This window comes from Lissotriton helveticus, chromosome 6, assembly GCF_964261635.1.
Source record: "Lissotriton helveticus chromosome 6, aLisHel1.1, whole genome shotgun sequence".
In the NCBI taxonomy this organism is placed as follows: Eukaryota; Metazoa; Chordata; class Amphibia; order Caudata; family Salamandridae; genus Lissotriton; species Lissotriton helveticus.
In genome coordinates this window covers 941,622,827-941,638,357 of record NC_136067.1, presented here as the reverse complement: position 1 = coordinate 941,638,357, position 15,531 = coordinate 941,622,827, and the positions used below count along the sequence as shown (strand labels likewise).

The 15,531-nt window shown below is 49.9% G+C and overlaps 1 protein-coding gene across 1 annotated transcript in view; it reads right to left on the bottom strand.

Annotated features, from left to right (window-relative positions):
• Positions 1–3,338, bottom strand: part of PLD5 (phospholipase D family member 5) — a 1,381,847-nt gene extending 1,378,509 nt beyond the window's left edge. Inside the window, exon 1 of the mRNA XM_078646903.1 lies at positions 2,929–3,338. Coding sequence (XP_078503029.1) covers positions 2,929–2,931 — 3 coding nt within the window. The 5' untranslated portion in view covers positions 2,932–3,338. The remainder of the gene's footprint in view (positions 1–2,928) is intronic.
• Positions 3,339–15,531: the final 12,193 nt, after the last annotated feature.

The window sequence follows — 15,531 nt, the reverse complement described above, 5'->3', positions numbered from 1 at the left end:
TCATAATATAGAATATGGTAGGGTAACAAAACACAGTGGAAGACAATGACAACTGAGCATGGAAGGTCCAGGGATTCCAGGACTATATCTCTTTTCACAAAGATTCTTGTGTAAGCGGGGGAAACATACTCAAAAACTCTGGACCTTTTAGAGTTTTGAAAATTGAAAGTTTTTAAATAGAGAGAGTATGTGTTCCAGGTTAGGATGCTATATAAGGTTAAATCCAGTAGTCATTGATGCAAGTTTTCACTCAAGAAGAAAGAAGTTCGATCCAATTTTTAAGAGGATAGATTTTTATTGATGCGAATTGCGCCAGGGCTTTCTCAAGGCTGTGAAGATAAGAATGATGTGTTTAAATGGGAGTAATAGTAGTGACAAGAGGTAGTGACCCCAACCGAAAAAAGTGAAGTGTAGGGAAAAACCCAAAAAAAGGTCGCAAAAAAAAGTGAATGAGGGGTGAAGTTAAACCAAGATAAAAGTATTCTCTTATTGTAATGTGTTGGTAATACTGAGAGACACAAGGACAAAGTGCAAAAATAAAGAGCTTAAGAGGTGAGATGTAAAAAAATAGTCATTATTACAGATCACACTATAATCGGGTCAAGATTGCGTTTTTGATCTTATTTGCGAATTTAAGAGAGGTTAGGAAAATAAGAAAATAAAAAAGGGAAAATAAAAAGGTAAGTGAATAAGGTAAGGTCAAAGCAACCACCACCAATAGCATACTAGTCACATAATATGTGATCAGAAGTGGAAAAAATATAATACCTAAGTTTAGTTGCTTAGTGTCATTCTGTAGGATTCTCTAGTATGCATCACAATTTGTATATATCAAACTACATTCCATAAATGTTTCAATCTGTAAACAAATGTAACATATTGTACATTTCAATATATTAAAAGAGTTATATAGCATTTCAATTTTAAGAACATCATAGGAAACAAAGTTCCAGCATTACTAGACATGTCAAAATTAAACACAACATAGGGCATGGAGTAGTAATGGCGCGCCCATTACTGAGCCCTGACTTTTGGTCCTTTACCGTCCCTGTAAATAATGTTTCCCTCCTCTAGAAAAATGCAAGGTTTATACGCAAATAATGCTTCCCACCTATCCTTGGAAAATGCATGGCTTATATGCAAACAACTACTCCATGCCCTATGATTGCACCCAATTTCTAAATCTCGATCTTCTTTAACTGAGAGCAAAACTAATGACACAAACAGTTTGTCAATATAACCAATATGAATAGAAATGCTATAAAATCAAATACTGTCCCTTGTGAAATAATGTACCTTTTGAAAGCCGTGTTTAATTTTGACATGTCTAGCAATGCTGGAACTTTGTTTCCTATGATGTTCTTAAAATTGAAATGCTATATAACTCTTTTAATATATTGAAATGTACAATATGTTACATTTGTTTACAGATTGAAACATTTATGGAATGTGGTTTGATATATACAAATTGTGATGCATACTAGAGAATCCTACAGAATGACACTAAGCAACTAAACGTAGGAATTATATTTTTTCCACTTCTGATCACATATTATGTGACTAGTATACTATTGGTGGTGGTTGATTTGACCTTACCTTATTCACTTACCTATTTATTTTCCCTTTTTTATTTTCCTATTTTCCTAACCTCTCTTAAATTCGCAAATAAGATCAAAAACGCAATCTTGGCCCGATTATAGTGTGATCTGTAATAATGACTATTTTTTACATCTCACCTCTTAAGCTCTTTATTTTTGCACTTTGTCATTGTGTCTCTCAGTATTACCAACACATTACAATAAGAGAATACTTTTATCTTGGTTTAACTTCACCCCTCATTCACGTTTTTTTGCGACCTTTTTGGGTTTTTTCCCTACACTTCACTTTTTTCGGTTGGGGTCACTACCTCTTGTCACTACTATTACTCCCATTTAAACACATCATTCTTATCTTCACAGCCTTGAGAAAACCCTGGCGCAATTCGCCACAGAGGGCGAAACACCTGTCGGCTGTCAATGTTTCAACTCTTGCATCAATAAAAATCTATCCTCTTAAAAATTGGATCGAACTTCTTTCTTCTTGAGTGAAAACTTGCATCAATGACTACTGGATTTAACCTTATATAGCATCCTAACCTGGAACACATACTCTCTCCATTTAAAAATAGTAGGAGACAATACTGCATAAAACATAATGACAATACATCTTTTTTTTAAAGTATTCCTACTAATATCCTAACCGCAATTAAACTTCTTGCCACTAAGATGATTACTTTCCTTGCGCCCTCTCTGTATTAGTATTTTGCTTGCTTGTCATGTTGTGTACACTGAAAATGTAACTCTAAGCTTCACTACGATGTAAAATTAAATAGCTAGAAGTTCATCAGCAAAAGCACAGATTGTTCAGAGCGCCACTTGCAGACCAGCAACATAAACACGAACTGTGCTTCCTAAAGCAGACACCGTTATTCAGAGCAGTACGAAAGGGGAGGCGCCTTGATGCCGAGCTCATAGCACATCCACGTGAAATGTGCAAAACACAATAGCTACATCCTTTTGTCCCACACCTCTGATCACAGCTGCTGCTGCATTACTCTGCTCCTGCTTGAAAATGTCATACACCTGCAATCCCATATCAAACATCATAGCAGCAGCAACGTCGCATTCCACCTCCCAATTACAGCTCTCCCCTTTACCCCTAAGAGCTTTGTTTAAATAGGAAAACGCTTCAAGGCGCACACCCGTCTGTCACCAACTTTGCGTAGTCGGGTTCTGCAGTCAGCAAGCTGCAGAAACGCGCCCTTGCTCAACCATAACATTGAAACGAGCGTGCCATTAAAATACACCTAATGCATGCCCCTGGCAGCCGGCACGCATCCCTCACAAAGTCAGGAGGAAAGCCAGCCGCCGAACAGCTGCTTATGCTTACCATCTCTGCCACGTTGTGTCACCCTTTCCGACGAGTTGAGCAGCAGGCGGCGATCCGACTGGGACCAGTCTGCTTGCAGGGCTTGCTGTAGCCGCCTGAGGAGGACGGGGGATTCTCGGCTTGAGAGAAACGTTATCTCCCCCACTGATTAGGTTTCAACTCCGCCAATACCAGCCTGCATGCATGCTCTGGACGCCAGCCAAGCCCAGAGATAGAGGGGCCGCTCTGTGTCAGGAAGGTTCCCAGCCTGGGCACGGCGCCAGGAGTCCTGGCATAACGTTACGCGGTGCTACTCAACCTGCGCCCATCCTGCGCAGGCTACGTCCCCTGCCTCGTGCTGCTCACCTGCGGGCTGGAAGCGCGCGCGCGGAGGACGCCTCACGCGCCGCCTGAGGTGCGAGACACACGCCAGTGAATGGCCGGGACGGGGTGCGCTGCTTTCATGTTGCTGTTTGAAGCCACCAATAGACAGTGGCATAGATTGGCTATAGATAGACGCAGCCGGGACGCAGAGACACTGGAAGTGAGAAGATATCACAAACCCCTGATTAGCGTTTATTGCTGCTAACGTAGTGTGTCAGCATGTTTACACGGTGGAAGAAAACAGCGCGCAGTCTGGATTACGCAGAAATGCTGAGGTATCTCAGATATTAGAATGAATACTTTTTTCATACCGAAACAAGCAGGCATGCATGGAATGTGCCAATTAACCACAAAGACCTCAAAAGAAAAAATACATTAAAAAGTACGAGGAAAAAATCTTGTTATCTGCCGTGCTACGACTGGGAAGAGACCCCGGCGGCTGTGTTCATGCAATGCTGAACAACAGCATGTTTTTGCTGAGGCGCGAGATGACTAAAGTGCTTTCATTTCCAAGAACTGAGTTGCTTTGTGGATTTGTCATAGATGTACCGGGGAAGTGTTAGATGCATTTGGGTTCGGAGGCGTGGAGGGGGTAGTGTTCAAGGTACTGTGCAGCACAATGTTCCCTCATCGTTTGTGAGTTGTGCCTCGCCCATACGCTGTCGATTTTCCAGAACATTCGATTATGATGATAATGATGATGATAATGATAATGATATTTATAAAGCGCACAAATCCCAAGAATGGTGTCTCGGCGCTAAGAGCGATGAGCAGACCCTGCCTAACACCCCTCACTGGAACAACCAGGTTTTCAAGTGTTTTCTAAAGCTCAGAAGAGAGCTAGCCTTCCTAATGTCAGATGGCAACAAATTCCACAACTCCAAAGTGCCATACTGAAAACTCCGCCCTCCCCAATGCATGATCCGAATTTTCGGCATTGTGCTCCCAGAGTTCTGCTCAGGGCCGGACTGGGAATTGAAAGCAGCCCTGGCAAATTTTGGCAGACCAGCCCCCCGACCGGCACTTCTGGGGGCAGCGGGCGGCCCGTGGGCTGTGGCAGCCAGGAGCAACCAAAGCAGGCAGGTCTGCTCACAAATAAATCGACACGTATGCTCCAGGGCACTAGTGCGCTGTGCGCCTGTGCAGTACAGGGCCAGGGACTAAAGAAAAATGTATAGGCCAAGGCCCAGGCTTGGCCTTAATTGAGTGATAACATGCATTTCCACCTCAAATCTCTGTTAACAGATCACTATCTGCTTTCATTTCATTTTGTCTACTCCCATTCTGCTTTTTTGCCTATTTTAATGGGCCACCCAAGGAAGAGGAAAAAATACGGTTTTATTTATCCAGTCTGCATCACTAAACCGCACCAACCTTATGTAACCATTTTAGAATGCTGTTTTTTGTTGACGTCTGATGGGAATCTGAGACCTATCTTGACATCATTTCCTGGCCAGCACCTTTATGTCTGCTGTTTCCCAGGGGATGTCAATCATTGTTGTGTCAAATGAGAGGTTGTGGCGTAACAGCTAGAGTTGCCGACTTTAGAGCTGTGGAACCGGTTCGAGCCTCGGTGTCAGCTCAACATCCTGTGATTCTGGGCAAATCACTTCATCTCCCCGTACCAAAAATTAATGTTTTTTTTGTAATGTGACTGGTGCTCAAGTAAAGGGCTCCAATACATTCGGGTTGCATTTTTTTTTTTTAAACAAGTAAATGACTTCCTGCTCTTTCTAAGAATTCCTCTTAGGCAGAAGGATATACGATACCATTTAGAAGCTGACCGAGTCAACAATACGTGCCAAGCAAATTAGATGTTATGATACATTTTAGAGAGCCTGCCATGTGGATGAACGTCATTCTTTGATTGTTGTGTGTACCTGTTTTGCAAAGGACATAAACGTTTTATTCCGAATAGTTTCTCTGCAGTAACATCCGAACCTTTTTTTACATTTATGAAGTGCAGCAGCTGATAAAGAGGGCCGCCTCGCTTATTGTGTAGCTCAGTCGCTGTGCATATTATTGAAAGTATTGGCCCTGTTTAAGGAGCATACCAGACTCAGAAACTCTCTGAAACTCTGAATTAGTAAATAAGCTGCAGGTAGCACAGCACAGCTCGGAAGTAATCGGGGCAGTGGGTGGGGTACCAGCTTTGAATTTGGATGCATGTTCAAGCATCCTGTGATTCTGTGCAAATTACTAAATCTCCCCATGTAAAGCGCTTTCATACCTTCGGGTCGAGTACGCGCTATATAAAACTGCAATAAAGAAAATAAAATAAAAACACCGCCGCAGCAATCATACCTACTTCCGAGCTATCCTCTCGTTCAGCTCATGTTCTAATATATACAACTCTTCCAGTTTAACTGAAAACGGGCATAGTTCTCGTGCACAGCACCTTGTTCATGATGAAGCCCCTCCCCCCCCCCCCCCCAACCGGCCCTAACTTGAACGCCTGTGCAGGCCCAGATCAGAGCTGTGCATCTGTGTCTGAATGTAATCACACTTTCAACAACACTTGACACGTCCTGAGCTAATGTACGACATTTCCAAGAAATGCAAGATTTGTCAGTTCGCTCATGATTAGGTGCAGGAAGAAAAACTTGGAAAAACGTGGTAACCACAGCTCAATATTTCGGAGCTGAAACTCATGCAGTAGTTCCTTTAGTTTAATCCCGCCCATAGTGCCATTATGAATATATCCACCCCCCCCCCTCGGCCCCCCTTCGCTACACCCTCCAGATTCCGACCCCTTATAAACCATGTGTTGTCATTTGTCATCTGCCTGCTGGAGACAGGTAAAGGTAATGCTCATGTGATCTGGTTACCTGCCAGGGTCAGGGCAGCCCCAGAGACCGGGGTGCAGGGGCACTCTCAGCAAAGCGCATAGAAAAGAGAACACAGAAATGGGGCGATGCTGCGCCGGCCGGCCTCGTCGTTTTAGCTCTATGTTCACTCTGCACATAACCTGAACAGCATTCTCGATGAAATGGCAACTTAATGTTACAAAGGCAAACAATAAAAACGCGCAGACACACACACGATGTGAAATGATCTCTTCAATAAGCTGCCCCCCATAAATGACAATAGAGCTAATACAAAGAGTGCACGCTTTGCTTCCTATCCCACTGTGGCCCTCTTGTCTTAAGACTTGAGCTCTGCGCCACCCGTGGTTGCCTACATGTACTTCGATCCTACTGTTAGTTACCCGCGTTGAACCCACGCTCCTATTGCACGTTCAGCTGTGGTATTGCATGATATTAAGTGATTGCAAATGCAAACAATTTGCAAAAATGCAAATGACACTCACCTGTGGGCGGCGGGCGGCGGGCGGCAGACAGTCGGCAGCAGGGACACTGGGACAGGCAGGGGCCAGGGCCAGGGGGCCTAGAAATAATTAAATTATGGGAACGGACGGTGCCACCGAGAGAGGGCCTCTCTCGTCGTTTGACCTAGATGAAGTTAGTTTTCTGGAATGCGTGTTACACGCACTTTTTATCGCGCTAGCCCTAATGCGCATGTCACCAACAGCCGCGCCCACCTCATCCACACACCCCTAAGGTGGGTGAACTAAAGAAGACTGAGAGCCTGCGCAGACGCGGCGGAGGGTGGAGGCATCTGCACGCTGCCCGCACGCACGACGCACCCCCTAAAATGGCCCTCGCAATCCAATACATTATTTCATTAGCAGCAGAGATTGATAACGTTTTCGTTAGGTGAGAGTGAGAGTCACGCAAACGCACGTGCGCAGCAGAGTACAGTAGTGAAGTCAGTGACTACTGTACTAGTGAGTGTACAAAAAAAAAATCGGCCCCAGCGCCAATTCCGGCCCCCGCCCAAAAAAACGGCCCCAACTCCTGGCAGCCGACCGGGGGATTGCCCGGTGCCCGGCATTGCCAGTCCGGGCCTGGTTCTGCTGGCCACCCCAATTATTATAAAAGGAACTTGAAATCCTGAGACCTGCGCCATTAAAGTATTTGTATTTAAAAAGAACAAGTTAGACAAAGGGAAGTTATCTTCCTTTCTTTAGGTATGAAAACACATTTATTATACAAATATATTTAAAAAAACATAAAAACTTTACTTGAGCAATATTATGATTAAAACCCTAAAAAAAAGTCTACATTTACCCATGATAATGAGGAGCGCAAATATAACTCACTAACCACTGCTCATTGCTTCTTATGTATCACATTTTATGTCACAAATTACACAATTCATGACAGCACTGGTAACATTCACCTATCACGCTACAAGTGACATCGTCAATGGAGTTGCAGGAGCCCCGACAGATACTGCATTGAGATTCCATGACTGCATGCATGAGGTTGGACACTGGATGTCCCAAAAGTGCCTGAAGCTCAACACAGGAACAACGGAGGTGCTCCTTTTTGGTAATAACACCTCCTTTTAGCAACCAAGCTGGTGGCCACAGGAACTGGGTGAAATCCCAACTCCAGTTTCCAAGGCAAAAAAACTTAGGTGTTTACTTTGACACTAAACTATACTTCGAGGGGCAAATTAATACAGTCACTTCCTCCTGTTTATACATGATTAAGATTGTCAGGAAAAGCTTACCATACATTCAAATAGAGCTTCAAAAAGCGGTGGTTGCAGCACTTCTCCTGTCAAAAATTGATGACTTCAGCAGGCTTTTCCTTAATATATAATCACGATTCCTTAATAAAATGCAGATCCTCCAAAGTGCAGCAGCCCGTCTGCTGCTTGCCATCACGAAACATCAATCAGTGGCTCATACCCTAATGTTGCTGCACTGGTTACCAGTCAAAAGACGAATCGAACACAAGGCCCTCCGCATCGCGTTTAAAGCACTGCATGATCTTGGCCCCGATTATTTTACATGCAGTCTCAGGTGTTATGTCTCAGGGAGGCAGCTCCGCTCAGTTGCCTCCTTAAACCTGGTAATCCCTAGAGTCAAAAAAGGGGTCTAGGGAATTTCCCGACAAATATATGGAAATTAATAGTGCCAATAAGTGCATTCAACTGCGCTATTTGCACATAAAGTTGCTAAATAGCAAGAAGCTCTCAAGGGAACTTGTGAAATATTCCAGCACTTTCATGATGTGCCAAGCAATTTTGACCCTCTTCAAGAGAGTTTCGCGTTCACAGCTCATAAGGTGATTTTGAAAAAAATAATGGCAAAATGCTAAAGTTTTCAGCACATTTTCCTGAAAATGTCTAAAAAGCTATAGAAGATATAGGAAGTTTAGAAAACTAAATTTGGCATAGTCTATCATTCGCTATATCAGCTACATACACTTCTGGATTTCATTCCTTTAATGTTCCCATGCTGTCCCTTTGAAATAGATTTTCAATCATAAGTTATGTCTGAGAATCTCCTTGGACGGGTAGGGTAGTGAAAAAAACACTTTACAGAGCTAGACAGATTTTACAGGCTCATTAGGCAGTGCCATTGCTCCAGTTAAGGAGGCAGCAGATGTTTACACTCATTTTTACAGAGTACGGCTTCAGACAGCTGTAATGTTTATTGCTGATAGATGTGCTTTAGGTACACCATTGGCAATGGAATACATTTGTTTCCAAACTGCAGCATGTCACTTCATGAAAATATGCACATTTAGCTAATGAACATATGGTTTTTAGTTTGGATAACTGAACTCAATTTCCACAAGAAAAACCTTATCATGTTCATGAGAAAAACAAATTATTGTCTGTAAATACCAGATTTTCATTTTCCACATATACCTGTTTGCAGCCCTAAAATCAATTTATAATGTTCTAGTCTACCAAAATACCCTGGGTGGAGACCATTAGGTAATGCATGCTGACATTATACTAGGAATTACCCCCTTTGTACCATGCCCAGTGTTGGACCTGGCCTCGTGGCGTGGTTCCCCCCCCATTCCTCAGCACCCCGTAAGCCTAGCTCTGCACCCAGAAGCCCCTGGTCGTCCGTTCCCTGTCCGCCCAAACTCCCTACATGACCCCACCATCCGACGATCACTCCACAGGGCCCGACCGCCATTTTCCCTTCCCGAGGTTCCTGACTCCCTGGACCCTGCCTGACCCCGGCCCCAGCGAAACTTAGGCTTCAGACGCGCCATGCCCGGCTGGGGGGTAAAGGGCTCCCTGAGTGAGATAAGACCAAGGAGTTTCGATTGCACCTCCGGCCTTCCTGGGAGACTGGTTTCTCTCACACCTCTGGCCTTCCCTTGGGGGCTGGTTTCGATCACACCTCTCGTAACGACGGAACTGGAACATCAGAGCCCTGCTGACGCTGTCGCGGCTCCTCCTCGGAAAGACGGAACTAGAACATTGGAGCCCTGCTGACCTCGTCGCGGCTCGATCTGGAACGCTAAAGACCTTCGTGGAAACACCCTGAGCCCTGCAGACGTGGTCGCGGCTCTTCAAGAACTGACCCCTGGATTGAGCCCTGCTGACCTCGTCGCGGCTCGAGGAGTACTCTGGTCCGGCTGGACCATCGACGCTACCAACACGAACTGGTCCGACCCGAAGTGAGTGAAGCAGCCAGTACGATCACCATCTTCTGTATCCCCCGGCTCGAGGATTGAGAGCTGAGCGCAGGGTACGCTTCGTACTGACCTACAGACTGAGACTGTCCCGCTTCCCTCTTCCCGAATTCCTGAGACTTTATGATCCCTCGATCGCTTGTAAATAAGAATGCTGATTCCATTTTACTGTTGATAAAGAACTTGCTTATTGAAATCTACGGTATGGTGTCCGTTCGTAAGTGGGGTGTGAGCTCAGTGTGTATGATCCTAGACTCAACGTCCTCCCCGGTGAGGACCTCACGTTAAGACTCGGCATTATTTGTGGGAGAGGTGGGTCACGGAGTGGTCGGGAGAGCATAGCCTGGCCCTCTGGCATCGCCCAGTCTAACATTGGTGGCAGGCGACGGGATCAGAGCCTACGTCTAGAGATCGTATAGTAAAACGACTGACACACTACCTGAACGAAGAACCACCTTGAGTCTCACCGGAACAAGCGAGAAGCCCACATTCCAAAAGGACCTTCTGGAAGAGTATACCCACCGAGAACTGAAACAATTCTGCAAAGACTTCCACATCGCTACCACTGATTTAACCACCAAAGACGACTATCAAAAAGCCCTGACCGCCTGGGTAGAGGCCGGGGCCCCCCTCCCCCCACCAGAAGGAGTCGGCGGAGAGGGAGGGCCACAGACCGAAACCCGCGACGAAGAGGGTGAGAGAACAGACTCCCTGACGCGGAGTACCAGCGCGGAGAGAGGTCTGTCGCCGGAGGAGATGACAGACCGAGAACGCAACCGAAGCCACGAGCTAGAGCTGGCACGCCTTAAAATGGAAGGAGAACTCAAGTTGGCCGAAAAGAAACTGGCCGTAGAACAATTACGGCTGCAAGGAGAACTGGAGGAAAAGAAGCTCCAAAGGGAGCACATAGGAAAGAAACTCCAGCTCGAACATGAGCGCAGCTTGAAAGAACTGGAACTCAAAGCCAGAAGCGAAGACTCCCGACCCCCGGGGAACAGAGAAGCCCTTTCCCCGGTAGAGGCCAATGTGCACATACCCAAGGACGTCGTGAAGGAGTATTACAAGGGGGACGACATCCAGCAATGGTTCAAGGCGTACGAGGTCGCCATGACCTCCCACCGAGTGCCCGAAAAGGATTGGGGGGCCGGATTATGGGGCCGCTTCCTCAGTGAAGGAAGAGACACCATGCTGGACTTGCCCTCCACAGTCATGAGCTCGTACCCTCATATGAAGGACGCCCTGCTATCCCGATATGGGCTCACCCCGGAGATGTACCGGCAACGGTTTAGAGACTGCAAAAAGATCCCCGGCACCACCTGGGTGGAGTATGTAAATTTCTACAGCCGGGCCTTGGAAAGGTGGATCAAGGGCAGCAAGGTGACCACTTTTGAAGGACTAATTGACCTCATCGCATATGAACACTTATCCACCAACTGCTTTGTGGAACTGAGACAGCACCTCCTGGACAGCAAATTGGCAGACCCCCGGAAGTTGGCTGTCGAAGCAGATCGCTGGGTGAGCACCAGAGTCCCACGGGGGCCCGTGGGAGACTATGGCCGAAATGAGCAAGGGTCTTCCCGCCAGAGGGGAGGGGGAGGTCAGCGTAGACAGAGGGGGTCCCAGGCCGGGCCCCAATGCAGCCCCCCAGAAACCAGTCCGGAACCTCTCCTCCCGCAGCGAGAGCAGGGTTCCCCCCAGCTAGACAAGGACCCCGAATCAGCACAGCCTGCTATCGATGCCAGCTAACAGGGCATTATGCCAGTGACCCCCAGTGCCCCCTGCTCAAGAAAACAGCCGCTGCGAGCCCCCCTGCGCGCCAGCTAGCCACAGTAGCCCTGGAAGAGGAATAGATAGAGGACCCAGAGGGGTGGGAACCAGCAGCCATGTCATTAGTCTCCCTGGGGGATAGAGAAATGGTCCCCGGAGCCCCCCTGCCAGACAACACTGAGAAGTACCGGCAGCAGGTGACCGTCAACGGGCACCGCATAGGGGCCCTCCGAGACACAGGGGCCAGCATTACTGCCGTAAGGTGTCACCTAGTCACAGAGGACCAAATTATACCCCACGCCTCCTGTAGGGTAATCTCAGCTGACAATTCCGTCCGCACCTGCCGAATAGCTCAGGTCCCGTTCGAGTGGGAGGGAGTCTCCGGGGACTTACGAGTAGCGGTCCGCACCGATATGCCTGTGGACTGTCTACTGGGTAACGACCTGGAGAGCTCCCCGTGGAAGCAGGTGGAGCGAAGGACCCACCTACAGATGGTGGGCCTGCCCAAATGGGCATGTGTGAGCACACGATCCATGACCGCCTGAGTGTCCACCCCCGGGGGGGTGGAACCCGAGAACCCTCGCCCGGTCTCTGACGACCCGGAGGGCAGCGAGTGACCGAGGTCCCCGAGCCGCCCCCGGGGAGAGCATTGACCCCGACGCAGGCCCCCTAGGCCCTGCCATTGAACAAACCCCGAACTTGGACGACCTCTATGAGTTGGCCCAGTGGCGCCAGGAGGGGGGACCCTCCCGAGAAGAATTCTGCCTGGAACAGACCTCCTGTCCTTCTCTGGTCGGGCCGTGGCAGCAGGCCGCCGCCCAGGCTGCCGGTGACCAGTCCGACTCCCACCTTGTCTATTGGGAAAATGGCCTTTTATACAGCAAAGAGAAGTCTGCCGAACTAGGGTCAGCCCGGGTGCTGGTGGTACCCCTACGTTTCCGCGGCTTCCTCCTGAACCTGGCCCATGATGTGCCCCTGGCGGGACACCTGGGACAGGAAAAGACCTACCACCGCCTGGTCACTCACTTTTACTGGCCCGAATGCGCTCCGATGTGGAGACCCACTGCAAGTCCTGCCCCACGTGTCAGGCCATCGGGAAGAGCGGAGGGAGGTGCAAGGCTCCCCTCCAACCCTTCCCCGTGGTCAGTACCCCCTTTGAACGGGTGGGAATAGATATCGTGGGGCCCATAGACCCCCGGACCTCCTTAGGCCACCGGTTCATCCTCGTCCTGGTGGATCATGCCACCCGATACCCCGAGGCCATTCCCCTCCAAACGGTGATGGCTCCCCATAGTGGGGCGGGCCCTCATGGGGATCTTCTCCCGGGTGGGATTCCCGCGGGAAGTTGTGAGAGACAGAGGAATGAACTTCATCTCCAAGTACATGAAGTCCCTCTGGCAACAGTGTGGGGTGACGTACAAGTTCACCACCCCATACCACCCTCAAGGTAACGGCCTGGTTGAGCGATTCAACCGTACCCTCAAGGGAATGATCATGGGTCTCGAGGAGCCCCTGAGACGCAAGTGGGACGTTCTCCTACCCTGCCTCCTGTTCGCTTACCGAGAAGTCCCCCAGAAATCCTTGGGGTTTAGCCCCTTCGAGCTGCTCTACGGGCACCCCGTCCGGGGGCCCCTCAGCCTGGTCAAGGAAGGTTGGGAAACGGCGGCCCCGGATTCCCCCCCAGATGTGTTCCGTTACATCCTGGCCCTCTGAAACCAGACTCGGAAGTTCCGGGAGCTGGCCGAGGCCAACCTCGCGGCAAGTCAAGAAGAAATAAAACGTTGGTATGACCAGAATGCCACTCTGGTCGAGTTTCAGCCCGGAAAGCAGGTCTGGGTGACGGCCCCGGTGGAACCTTGTGCCCTGCAGGACAAGTGGACAGGGCCCTTCAAGGTGGTGGAATGCAAGAGCCAGGTGACATATCTCGTAGATGTGCAGTCCCCCAGGAACCCCTTGAAGGTTCTTCATGTGAACCACCTCAAACCTCACTTCGTGCGGTCCGAGTTGAGTTTGCTCCTCGCCACCGACGACGGAGCAGAAGAGGACACGGAGCCTCTCCCCGATCTCCTGTGTGCGAAGGAAAAACATGGCTCCGTGGAGGGAGGGAGTCTCTCCTCCCTCACCCCCGAGCAGCGCGAGGACTGTCGCCAGTTACTGGGGCAGTTCTCTGACCTTTTCTCTCTCGTCCCCGGCATCACCAGTTGGTGCGTCCACGATGTGGACACCGGGGACAGCCCTCCGGTACGGCACAGAGCCTACCGCGTCCCTGACAGAGTCCGGGCCTGCATCAAGGCCGAAGTCTCCAAGATGCTAGCCCTGGGAGTGGTCGAGGCCTCTGACAGCCCCTGGGCCAGCCCCGTGGTCCTGGTTCCGAAGGCGGCCGCCCCCGGCGCTGTTCCCGAGCTGAGGTTCTGCGTGGACTACCGCGGGCTCAACGCAGTCACCAGAACCGACGCTCACCCCATTCCACGAGCAGACGGGCTCATTGACCGCCTAGGGTCTGCTCGCTATCTCAGCACTTTCGACTTGACCTGCGGATACTGGCAGATCGCTCTCACAGAGGGGGCCAGAGAGAGATCCGCCTTCTCCACCCCGGATGGCCACTACCATTTCCGGGTGATGCCCTTTGGCCTGAAAAACGCCCCCGCCCCACCTTCCAGAGGCTGGTTAACCAGGTACTGGCTGGGTTGGAGGACTTCAGCGCCGCGTATCTCGACGATATCGCGTTATTCAGCTCCCACTGGACTGAGCACCTCCAACACCTCTGGGAGGTGTTGAGGGCCCTGCAGCGGGCGGGTATCACCATCAAAGCCAGCAAATGTCAGATCGGACAAGGGTCCGTGGTCTACCTGGGGCACCAGGTCGGGAGTGGCCTAGTGGCACGCCTCCAGCCGAAGATTGATGCGATCGTGGCCTGGGAGGCCCCCACAACCCAGACGGAAGTACGGGCGTTTCTAGGGCTCACGGGGTACTACCGGAGACTCATAAAAGGTTACAGCAGCATCGTAGTCCCCCTCACGGAATTGACCTCCAAAAACCAGCCAAAGAAAGTTAGTTGGATCCCCGCCTGCCAAGAGGCGTTCGAAGCATTGAAAGACGCCATGTGTACTGCCCCGTACTGCAGGCCCCCAACTACTCCCGAGAGTTCGTGGTCCAAACGGACGCGTCCGAGCACGGCATCGGAGCAGTCCTGTCCCAGATGAACGAGAAGGGCCTGGACTAACCAGTGGCATTTATTAGCCGGAGGCTACTCCCTCGAGAGCAAAGGTGGAGCACCATCGAGCGGGAGGCCTTCGCGGTGGTTTGTGCCCTGAAGAAGCTGAGGCCCTACCTGTTCGGTACTCACTTCCGGGTCCAAACCGACCACCGACCCCTCCGGTGGCTAATGCAAATGAGAGGGGAGAACCCCAAACTGTTGCGATGGTCCATCTTCCTCCAGGGGATGGATTTCACTGTTGAGCACCGGCCTGGTGTTGTCCCGGTTCTTCCGACGCAGTGAAGAGAACCCCCAAGGGGATGGGTAGTTCTCTCTGCTTTTCAGCTGGGGGGGGACGCGTGTTGGACCTGGCCTCGTGGCATGGTTCCCCCCGTTTCTCAGCACCCCGTTAGCCTAGCTCTGCACCCAGAAGCCCCTGGTCGTCCCGTTCCGTGTCCGCCCAAACTCCCTAAACGACCCCACCATCCGACAATCACCCCACAGGGCCCGACCGCCATTTTCCCTTCCCGAGGTTCCTGACTCCCTAGACCCTGCCTGACCCCGGCCCCAGCGAAACTTAGACTTCAGACGCGCCATGCCCGGCTGGGGGGTAAAGGGCTCCCTGAGTGAGATAAGACCAAGGAGTTTCGATTGCACCTCCGGCCTTCCTGGGAGACTGGTTTCTCTCACACCTCTGGCCTTCCCTTGGGGGCTGGTTTCGATCGCACCTCTGGCATCCCTGAGAGCTGGCTCCAGACCCTGCTG